The sequence below is a fragment of the Salvia hispanica genome, chromosome 4, assembly GCF_023119035.1.
Source record: "Salvia hispanica cultivar TCC Black 2014 chromosome 4, UniMelb_Shisp_WGS_1.0, whole genome shotgun sequence".
Taxonomy (NCBI): Eukaryota; Viridiplantae; Streptophyta; class Magnoliopsida; order Lamiales; family Lamiaceae; genus Salvia; species Salvia hispanica.
In genome coordinates, this window is record NC_062968.1 from 10,603,126 (window position 1) to 10,615,268 (window position 12,143).

The 12,143-nt window shown below is 39.7% G+C and overlaps 2 protein-coding genes across 2 annotated transcripts; one reads left to right on the forward strand and one right to left on the reverse strand.

The window, feature by feature from the left end:
- Positions 1-15: 15 nt before the first annotated feature.
- Positions 16-3,846, reverse strand: LOC125220342 (SNF1-related protein kinase catalytic subunit alpha KIN10-like). Its single transcript, XM_048122504.1, has 11 exons — positions 3,831-3,846; positions 3,615-3,722; positions 3,309-3,493; positions 3,047-3,229; positions 2,797-2,928; positions 1,790-1,975; positions 1,435-1,524; positions 1,236-1,319; positions 764-898; positions 457-699; positions 16-378 (listed from the first exon to the last, which is right to left on the reverse strand). The coding sequence occupies exons 1-11, from the start codon at positions 3,844-3,846 to the stop codon at positions 265-267; spliced, it is 1,476 nt and encodes a 491-aa protein (XP_047978461.1). The 3' UTR covers positions 16-264.
- Positions 3,821-5,384, forward strand: LOC125222597 (ATP synthase subunit beta, chloroplastic-like). The gene is given in 2 exon segments (XM_048125301.1): positions 3,821-3,973; positions 3,975-5,384. Coding segments are annotated over 2 exon segments (1,470 nt in total). The 5' UTR covers positions 3,821-3,866; the 3' UTR covers positions 5,338-5,384.
- The last annotated feature ends 6,759 nt before the right edge of the window (positions 5,385-12,143 follow it).

Consider the following 12,143-nt stretch of genomic DNA (forward strand, 5'->3'; position numbering starts at 1 on the left):
CAAATACATGTAATATTCACTTATTTTTTGTTTAATACTGTTAGTTGGATGATTGGAAAAGGAGGAAATGAGAACAATTAAAACCCAATCAATAATATGATATTATGAAATCTAAGACTAGAAATAATAATATATCAAAATTGTACTAGAAGAGAGAACTCCTAGCGTAGACCCACTCCAATTGGCGGCTTGGCTCGGTACAGCATTCATCTTGAGGAGATTTGGCAATAATTATGTACAGCATCAACAAAGAATTTGTGGATTTCAATGTACACGAAGCTGGGCGAGAAAAGCTGCGCAAAGATCAAGGAAGAGCAACGGCGGCCCCTGAACTCTCTGCAGATCAAGCAGATACTTGTCTTCACGAGTTTTGTATAGCTGAAATGAAACAAACAACGAGTGTGCATATTCTCGACACAATTAATATGTATAGAAATCAACAGACTATGAACTTACCTGCACTTCAAACTTAACAACATGTCGGGTTACACTACTCCCTTGATGTTCAATAACGGCAGATCCATCACCGAAATAATTGGTGTCATGCATGGAATCGTTAAGGGTCCCTTCATGGTGGCCAGGAGCATCGGAAGCCCATCTGCATTTCATGTTGTAATGTCCAATCTTTTTCCAGAAAACCTTCAGTTCTTGAAGAGCTTTGAGAACTTCCGTCATGATCTCACGAGGATGGGCTTGAGACTTTCACAGAAGTCAAATGAATAAGAGTAAATACCATCAATGCATAAGAAAGCAGTGAACCAACCTGGAGTCCGAGAGCCCATTTCCTGTCAGAGGGAAGTTGCCTTGCTCCAAATTGTTGATGATCGTTAACTCCAGGAAGACGTTCCCTGACAGGAGATGCTACGGGCTCACTTGGATTGCGGTCATACCCAAATTCCTATTGGTATATACAAAATTCATGCAAGGATGTCAGCAGAAACTTGTGAGTGTGAAAGAACTTGAAAGTAGAATGCATATGAAGCTTTGAAAAGGAAATCAGCCACAACGATAACATATGATACCGTTAAGTGGTGATTAACAACGATCAGTAAATAATTAGTAGTGATTAAGTTCAGCCTTTTGATTACAAGATCATGTGGTCTAAATTTGTTCTTTAGTAATGCACCGGGATTTAGTTCTATTTTGATCACAACTCGATAGTAAGTAGCACATAAAGCTCTTATTTCCTTAAATAAATAGAAGAGTACATCTTATTTATTAACCAAAAAACATACCACGGTCTCTTGGAATTCAGCTCCAAGGTAGCCATTGGCAACGCGAAATCGATTGTCTAGCAGCAGATAGTATGAAACAGTTCCCTGAGAAACAGTTAGAATTAATACAACATCAATAACGTGCAATGGTTTAAAAGTCATGATAAAAAAAAAAACATGTTACCTTGACAATATTAACAACATGGAGTAACAAAGTTACCTCATTTTGAACCCTGTTTCCAATAGATTCAACAAGTGCAGCACGGTCAAATCCCATCTTAATCACTTCCTGAAGAATATCTTCATCAATCTGCACATTATGAAGTTTCTGATCATTAAATTTTCGGGGTCATGTAATAGGCAAAGCTCCGATAATATAAAGGCCTAGTGCCAGAAAACCGTTGGGCAGTGATACAAAGAATTGGAAAGATGCTTAAAATTCTACTCTCATTTCTTGGTGTTTATTGGACAGACATTAGGAATATTGTAGAAATTTCTCAGTGTTCGTTCTGCTACATCTATGATCATTTGGAAAGAGTTATTGAATACATTTGATGATTTGAAACTCCAGTTACCTTTTTAGCTTGTTGTGTTGTATCCGGTGGTGGCACAGCCAGATAACGTGGGAGATGAGCTTGGAACCAAGGGTGGGTACGTATCTCTGGAATGCTCATTCGTTTCATCGGATCAACTATAAGCATCCTGGGAATCAAATCTCTTGCACAAGCAGATAAATGGCTGGGAAGAGTGTATATTCCACCCTAGAGACATATTAAACAGATTACCATTAAGCATATCATGATATGTGAAAGTTTTCCTTCCATTTACAGCTACGTACTAATGCTCTGAATAGGCTTAAATTATGCTCCATGGAGTACATATGAATTAATGCCTAAGTTTGCCATCAGACAATCTCGTAGAACATTATAAAGCTTCATGTTGGGTTTTGGTGGCCTCAAAATGAATCGAACCTGAGACCAACAGATATGTGGAGTATTGAGTTAAATGTTTTGATCCAACGGCTGACATTCGCGGAGAGATAAGATTCAATCTGGGCCGTGGATTGCTGGATCTGATTATTATTCAATACAAAACAGAAAGGGGAAAAAAGAGAGGAGTTCAGTTCGCAAGAGAAAATAGATCAGCTAAATCGATCCTTGAGAGTTCATCTTAGCTGCGAAGAATCAGCCTGCGATTGTTGGTTTCTTGTTCTAGATTCTTGTATTGTTCTTTTCGTTTCCAGTTGTAACATTCAGTATTCACCAAGGTCGAAATAAAGATTGTGTGTGCTCGTTCTTCCGTGGATGTAGACTTACGTCGAACCACGTAAATTCCCGGTGTTCATTTCATTCTGTTTTGTTCTTAATCGCCATTTTCAAACCTTCACTTCAGAAGGAAAATGATACATGGTCTATAGGAAGCTCAGAAATAATATCTGAACATTATGAGGTTAAATTGTAGCGATGAACATTGCCATAAGAGATGCAGTGGCTCTATGCTACATTTATCAGTAAACTTCCAAGCATGAATGTATTTGAAGACGAACTAATAAACATAATAACATGAATTTACATGGATGCACCTTTATTTTTTTAAACAGGTTTGGAATATTCTCATCATCAAATGGGAGGGTGCCACAGAGAAGTGCATAAAGAATTACACCGCAGCTCCATACGTCCACCTCGGGCCCAGCATACAATTTACCTGAGATAACCTATGGTAGAAACACATATCAGACTCTTCGAATTGCACGTTTCTGAAACATTACATGTCTCCACAGTTCCAGTCACTTTGTTTAGATTCTACCTAGCTCATGAATTTGTAAAGTGTACCTCTGGAGCAGCGTAGTTGGGGCTTCCACAACTGGTCTTCAGAAAATGACCATCGCGCATAATGTTACTCAGACCAAAATCAGCAATCTTCACGTTGTGTTTGGAATCCAAAAGCAAGTTTTCTGGCTTCAGATCTCTATGAACCACCATATTCCTGTGGCAGTACTCCACTCCAGATATTATCTGCAATCATCAGCACCACAGAGACATTGATACACTACTTATCATAGTATCTCGGTGAGTCTGAAAAGAAGCATCTAACCTGTTGAAAGAACGTGCGAGCCTCCTCTTCTTGTAACCTACCTTTCTCCACAATGTAATCAAACAGTTCACCAGACTTGACAAATTCCATCACAACATATATGTCAGAATTTGTCTCCACAACCTCATAGAGACGTATGATGTGGGGATGCATAAACAACCTCAGTATTTTGATTTCTCTTCTGACTGCAAGAGGCAACCAACTGTTAAAAGATCCAGTGTAAGCTTGATTTGATTAACTTTATGCATTAGTAATTTGAGAAGATGTATTATAAACGTATGGAGTAGTGAAGATGGTTTGCCTAACCTTTTTCTTCCATATCCATATTCTTAATCTTCTTACGATTTAGAATCTTGACAGCAACTTTGTGGCCGGTGAGTGCATGTTCAGCAATTTTAACTTTGCCAAATGAACCTCTCGCATCGGTTCTGCATCAGATGATGAGCCCATGCGAAAACTTTCTCTTTTATTTTATTGGCGCCCGATAGCGATAGGTAGGCTATTAGATTCGATAATTTTCACAAAAAAATTTCGACATATTTTTTTATTTATTATATTATGAGAATGAATCCTACTACTTCTGGTTCTGGGGTTTCCACGCTTGAAAAAAAAAACCTGGGGCGTATTATCCAAATCATTGGTCCGGTACTAGATGCGGCCTTTCCGCCAGCTGGTAGTTAAAGGCCGAGATACTGTTGGTCAACCAATTAATGTGACTTGTGAGGTACAGCAATTATTAGGAAATAATCGAGTTAGAGCTGTAGCTATGAGTGCTACAGATGGTCTGATGAGAGGAATGGAAGTGATTGATACGGGAGCTCCTCTAAGTGTTCCAGTCGGTGGAGCGACTCTAGGACGCATTTTTAATGTGCTTGGAGAGCCTGTTGATAATTTAGGTCCTGTAGATACTCGTACAACATTTCCTATTCATCGATCTGCGCCTGCCTTTATACAGTTAGATACAAAATTATCTATTTTTGAAACAGGAATTAAAGTAGTAGATCTTTTAGCACCTTATCGCCGCGGGGGAAAAATCGGACTATTTGGTGGAGCTGGGGTTGGTAAAACGGTACTCATTATGGAATTGATTAACAATATTGCCAAAGCCCATGGGGGGGTATCCGTATTTGGCGGAGTGGGTGAACGTACTCGTGAAGGAAATGATCTTTACATGGAAATGAAAGAATCTGGAGTAATTAATGAAGAAAATATTGCAGAATCAAAAGTGGCTTTAGTTTATGGCCAGATGAATGAACCGCCGGGAGCTCGTATGAGAGTTGGTTTGACTGCTCTAACGATGGCGGAATATTTCCGAGATGTTAATGAACAAGACGTACTTCTATTTATCGACAATATCTTCCGTTTCGTTCAAGCCGGATCCGAAGTATCGGCCTTATTGGGTAGAATGCCTTCCGCTGTCGGTTATCAACCCACCCTGAGTACTGAAATGGGCTCTTTACAAGAAAGAATTACTTCTACCAAAGAAGGATCCATAACTTCTATTCAAGCGGTTTATGTACCTGCAGACGATTTGACCGATCCTGCCCCTGCTACCACATTTGCACATTTAGATGCTACTACCGTACTATCAAGAGGATTAGCTGCCAAAGGGATCTATCCGGCAGTAGATCCTTTAGATTCAACCTCAACCATGCTTCAACCTCGGATCGTTGGTGAGGAACATTATGAAACTGCGCAAAGAGTTAAGCAAACTTTACAACGTTATAAAGAGCTTCAGGACATTATAGCTATCCTTGGGTTGGACGAATTATCCGAAGAGGATCGTTTAACCGTAGCAAGAGCGCGAAAAATTGAGCGTTTCTTATCACAACCCTTTTTTGTAGCCGAAGTATTTACCGGTTCTCCGGGGAAATATGTTGGTCTAGCAGAAACCATTAAAGGGTTTCAATTGATCCTTTCCGGAGAATTAGATGGTCTTCCTGAACAGGCCTTTTATTTAGTAGGGAATATCGATGAAGCTACCGCGAAGGCTATCAACTTAGAAATGGAGAGCAATTTGAAGAAATGACTTTAAATCTTTGTGTACTGACCCCTAATCGAATTGTTTGGGATTCAGAAGTGAAAGAAATCATTTTATCTACAAATAGTGGTCAAATTGGCGTATTACCAAATCATGCTCCTATTGCTACAGCTGTAGATATAGGGATTTTGAGAATACGCCTTAAGGACCAATGGTTAACGATGGCTCTGATGGGCGGTTTTGCTAGAATAGGCAATAATGAGATCACTGTTTTAGTAAATGATGCGGAAAAGGGTAGTGATATTGATCCACAAGAAGCTCAGGAAACTCTTAAAATAGCAGAAGCTAGTTTGAGAAAAGCTGAAGGAAAGAGACAAATAATTGAGGCAAATCTAGCTCTCCGACGAGCTAGGACAAGAGTCGAGGCTGTCAGTGCAATTTCATAACTAGTTGGTGCGTTCAAATAATCAAAAGAGTTTCTAAACCCTATTTTGATTGCATTCACTCGACAGAATCCAATTTTGATACAACGCAATTCAAAAATGAAATAAATAAAACTATAAAATCTATAAAAAGAGAAAAGGGTGGGGCAAAAAACTTATTAGATACCATCGACTCCGGTATCTAATAAGTTCTACCTACTATTGGATTTGAACCAATGACTCCCGCCGTATGAAAGCAATACTCTAACCACTGAGTTAAGTAGGTCATTTATCATCCTCAAAAGAACCAAATGGAACCCATCCCGTCGATGGATTATAAATATCATATTCTTTATAAGCAATAATAATCGAACCAATACCACTCAAAAATTTAGGATGTTGAATCATAGAATATTCATCTTGACAACAAATTATATACATGATAAAATATGCATCACAAGCACTAAGGGCTATAGCTCAGTTGGTAGAGCACCTCGTTTACACGCGCGCCAATGTTTTTTCAGGGGAATCCACCATCCAACCCAAAAAATGGATCTTATTTCGAAATCGACGTCTTACTCTATAATAACTTTAAGAGAACAATAGCCTGACGAGAGGTTCGGTCCTATTTGAGTGCCCTTTTAGGTATCAAACAGACCCCATCTTGAGATATTGATAAGGTGAATACCCGTATATTCAATGCCAGGCATAATGAGTATAAGGCCCTCAAAAAATCTCTTTTCGTCCTATGAACTTGAAGGTGTATGAAGTTTCATATTGGATTTTTTAAGCCGAACGATAGAGACTTCATTTAACTTCAAATTCGAGGCCAAAGGCAGACCTACGTCAAAATAACTTCACCTTTGAAACACTTTGGTAGTGCTCCTGAATTAGAATCCAAAATAATGAATCAGAGCACATGGAGCCATCTCCTTATTTTTTCTGTCAAGAAAAAAATATGGCGGATTGACTGATATTTCTATCAGTTAATGAAAGAGCCCAATGCAAAAAAAATGCATGTTGGGTCTTTGAAACAGTTCATATCATTTTGATAATAATAAGTTTGGTCTGTTTTACCGAGAAGGTCTACGGTTCGAGTCCGTATAGCCCTAGAGCCCTATAAAAAAAAATGAATAAAATTCATATTTTCATTTTAAATAAAAAATTGTATAATTTTGATTTCTTCATTCTTGTTTGTTGCTTGTAACTGACCGGTTGGTTCATCGAAACCAAAGCCGACAATCAAGGGGTTAAGCCAGTGATACTCCTTTCCTTTGGTATACCTTACCAATACCCGGCGAAGCAGACCAAAACAAAAAAGGGGGGTGGTCTTCTTTTTCTGTATTCAATCAAGAGAAAACCCCACCCAGATCTAATAAACGGAATATACCAACACTAAGATTAAGATATTTGAAATCCTGAGATGGAAATACCTACCCATTCTCGTACATTTGAATACTTGTTCTATTCTAAATTACTAAGAAAAAAACCCCGACTCTATTCCTAAAAAATGCAAAAATTAAAATACCGAACTCACCTTTTGATAAAGAAAATTAAAATAATCAAAAGAATAAGAAATTCGAAACTCTTAAACACAAAATAATAATTCTATTTGCTTTCTTTAGGAAGAATCTTGGGCGAAAACAAGAAAATTTGTCTAAGTGTAACATCTAGAGTTATACTAACTAAAGCAACCCATCAAGTCAGTCGATAAATCTTGAAATGAGATATGCCCTACAATAATCAAAGGAAACTAGACACTTTCGTCAAAATGAATTCTTGTTTTGACTAACCAGTTATCGATGACTTTACAACTTCAATTCGACTCAACCAATCCGGTATATTTTCCACGTTCATAGAATTATATATTGAATTTTTTATTAATATAATAATTAATAAATAAATTAAAAACTTCAAATTCACTAAAAAATTATTTAAATATAAAAAACATGCATTAAAATTCCACGAAATATCTCAAATATTAGTATTTGATCATGTTTATGATTGAGTTTAAGCATATATCTCAAATATATAATAATTAAATATTTTACATTGTATGAATATTAGTAATTTTAATCATTATTTATTGGATTGATTGCATGTTAATATTATCGGTAGCAACCCGATTAACCCGATGGGCTAGCCCAAAACCCAAGCTTTTTGGGTTAGGGTTGAATTATAACCCGAAAGAAATCACAACCCGATTAACCCGCGCCCGATTGACCCGCAACCCGAGTAGGGTTGGCCCGAAACCCGACGGACCGGCCCGATTGACATCCCTAATTATATCAAATTAGCCTACATATTAATATATTTTTAAAACATTAATTTCAATTCTAAATTAATTTAACAAAATTAGAATCAATGTTAGTTAACATCTCCCACTCACTCCACTTAATCACACGTGACATAGTAAAACCTCTCACTCGCTCCACTTAATCACACATTTCAATTGATAAAATATTGAGATAAAATTTTCGAACCATGCACAAATGGTACTTTAACTATTACTATAATAGTAGAAAAATGAACAATAAATGAAATGAAAATTACCATGAATGCAATTAAGGCAAATCAAACTATAAGTCAAGTCGAGAAAAACCATCTATCAACATGAAAAATTACGCCACATCTAGTGCTCTCTGATTGATGTATTGTTCACAAATATAAAACGACTTCGTGTTGAAGCATCTCAAACCCGCTGGGCACCGATAAACTTTATAAAGCTCCAAAAATGAGTATGATTTTATTGGTGTATAATTCATCTACAACTCTATGTCTTTTATACCTTTAAAACAAAGACATGGGCGGTCGTAAAATTAATATACCGTGAACCACAAAATTATGGTAATGGAATGGGAGTTACAAAAGAGGTGAAGACGCAAATAATATGTAACACTAGGAATTCTGAAAAGTTCAGCCTTCTTGACAGCCTATTGAGATACAGATAAATCAAAAAATAGGAAAAATAAGAAAACAAACAAAATATTCAATTTGTTCAATTGAAAGATAGACTACTACTCCTACTGTTTATTACCACCGAATAAACCCATAGCATGTCTATGGGATTATCTGGATCAAAGCTTTTGCTACCATGGACCTGATAAAATATTATCCTGATGAAAAATGTATATGCAAAAGCACCAGCCCATCAGGAAAATATAGACAAATATTAAGTAATATGCTTACCTCATTCCATTTGATCAAATGGGCATATTCAATAGAATGAGCAGCATTCCTTAGAGTTTCTGAAAGTGCATGATAAAGGGAATTTCACTTGTGGTGGGAATAGCCGAATGGTACACTCAAAACATGGGATTGTTCCTAGAATTATAATCATGGCATGACCCTTAAATCCTTCAGTTCCACCATCCACCATACAGTTTCTTCTATATTGTATAGATAATAATGTTAATTATAACTAAAAGAACGTGTAATATGGGCTCGCCTACTACACAACAACTTATCTAATATTAATACTATAATTAATTAGGTTATTGAATATTCCCAAAATGATGGTAATGGAATGAGAATTACAAAAGAGGTGAAGAGGCAAAGACTCCCCATGACCCAACTGTATTTTTTTTTCATTAATATTACAAAAATTTCATAACGGCGATCTTGTGAATATTCTCAAAACTCCCCGTATAGATTAACCAATTAACATATACACACAACTACCATCTTTATAAAATCAAATCATTATTTATTAACTAACCTAAATAAATGCAAATAGAGTTTGATTTTAGTGAGTACACATGTACTAATAATATTAAAAGAAATTTGATTTTTCAATTTTTTTATCCGAATAAATTAAAAAATCAAAATTAATTAAAAGTTTAAACTGAACTCAATCAAATTGAGAAATCAAATAACAAAATTGAAATTTTCATTTTGATTCGGATCGGATATTTGATTTTCAGTTATTTTGTCCGCCACTACTAGGAGCGCATATTTCCACACGCCTCTTCTTCCCTAGTGCAACCTCTTTCACCGCCTCCCATCCTTCCTCTACTGCCATCAGCTCCTCCACCTGTCCTCCTTCTCTTCCCCCTCACCCACCATGGTCGCCTTCTCCCATGCTCTTTCCCCCTCTTCCCATTCCCTCTTCTGCGAACTGTGTGATACGGACCCACATCGGGCACGCGCCGTTAGCAAGGAGTCGAGCGTTCAGCCGGAGCAGGGGCATGAGGAGGGTCGCGCTCAACCGGAGATGCTGCCGTCGATCGTGACAACGAAAGGGAAAAGGAACGTTCGCCCGCCCGCAAGATTGGGCGAATACGTTCCCAAGTAGAGATCGACATCTTTTCAGTTATTTTGAGTCTTTTTTATTATTTTTGCTTTTATTTCTTTCCTTTTGAGTAATTAGTATTTTTTGGCATTTATTTTTACTTTCACGTTTCGGGTTTTCTTTGTTGATTCTTTCCCGAGATGATTAGGATTAGGTCGAATCAACCCTAGGGTCCTTAGTCTATAAATAGGGCTTTTGTTCATTAATACGGTTATGAATGAAATATTAATTTGCCCAAGCATACGTTTGATTATCTTCAAAACTCTAGTTAGCAAGTTGCCCAACGGAAAAGTCTTCCGCGCACAACCAAATCTAGCCTCCGCCGATCCTACGACTGGACGCCGGAGAGAATTCTTGATCGACAGAACTATTCTTCGATCATAGTTAGGGGTAAAGCCCTAACAACTGGTGCTTTCATCCGTGTACTCATGCGACGAAACAATTACAACAACGGCAAGGCAGTGTGGGGAGGCCCGCGCCCCGATGCCTACCCGACGAATCGGTTCGGGGGCCGCCAGACTACAGCGGGGCGTGGCAATGGCAGCGGCCACATCCGCACGCCGGCAGACGAGGGCGACATCGAGGGCCGCCCATTCCAGGACAACGCCAACGACGATCTTACGAACAACAAACTGGATCGTTTATTGGACAGATTCGACAAATTCGATGTTTGGAGGGACGAGGCCGAGCGCAAGATTGACAATCTTGGCCCGACTACGACGCGCGAGACCGACATCCCGTTCGGATTCGACGAGGAGGACGTCGATTATGGCGATCCCCGTCGCCGAAGGCTTGGGGACAGGGGTCCTTGTTATCGAAACCCTACTTTTGGGTTCCGCGAGACTCCACCGGAGGACAGGGGTCGTCGCGACGGGAGAGGGCGATACGGTGCAGGTTGGGAGCAGCCAGGCACCCGCCAACAATTTGAGCGGCCTGCTTCGTGTTCGGACCCGCCCCAGCGCTATCAGCCCCAGGTACCGGGTTATGAAAAGCCGCGGGCCGTAAAGATGAGCCCACCACGATTCGACGGTACGGACGCGACTAATTGGGTATCGAGGGTTCAGTACTACTTCGACCACCTCATGTTGCCGGAAGCACAACGCCTCCATTATGCGGTAATGCTATTTGACCCACCGGCATCAGAATGGGTTTTCAACTATTGTGCGAACACCGACTTTGTCACATGGCAGGATTTCTTGGTAGATGTACGCCATCGTTTTGACAGACAGAGCTTTAAAAATTATTTTGGGTTAATTGCAAAACTAACTCAAACGGCGACGGTCTTGGAGTATCACGATACGTTTGAAAAGTACCTAAACAGAGTCCATGGGATCCCGGAGTCTGAATTATTTACCCTGTTCGTCGCGGGCCTTAAACCCGACATGCAGGAACGACTCCGCCTCCACAGGCCGGAGTCACTCGCAGAGGCCATGGCGTTGGCCTTGGAATTGGCAGATTCGCAAGCACACCAGCCCACACATAATCAAAACTCATCATACCCACGTCGCCAATGGCAGAATCGGGACGGGCGTGGTTCATTGGCGGCCACAGCTGTGACACCAACTCCTCAGCCCCCGGCGGGCATGGGCCAGCCATCCACGTCACAGAGCCGTGGGCAGGAGAAGAGGGGATCCACGATCCTGGTCTCGCAGGCAGAGAAGGCGGAGCGATCTCGACTGGGCCTTTGTTGGCATTGCCCGGAGAAGTGGATCATTGGACACGTGTGTAAACAGCGTCTGCTTCGTTATGCGGATGATGATGATGACTTCGAGTCCGAAGCTTTCGAAGGAGGAACGCCAGACCAGTTAATCGCAGCTGATATCTCTCATATACACTCCATGAACGGAGACCGTAGATCACGACCCTTAAAAGTGGTAGGTCTCATTCAGGAGAAGGAGGTATGCATACTCATCGATACCGGCAGTGACAGGGATTTTCTTCACCCAAGGATTGCCGAGAAATTACACCTACCTTTAGCCCCTATTCGGCCTTTTAGGGTTTATGTGGGCAATGGCGAAGCGTTACTATGCACGCATATGGCAAAAGAGACAAAGTTGACTATCCAAGGGAATGAGTTTGTTGTGGACCTCTATATCTTACCAATACATGGCCCGGACATTATTCTGGGGATGGACTGGCTC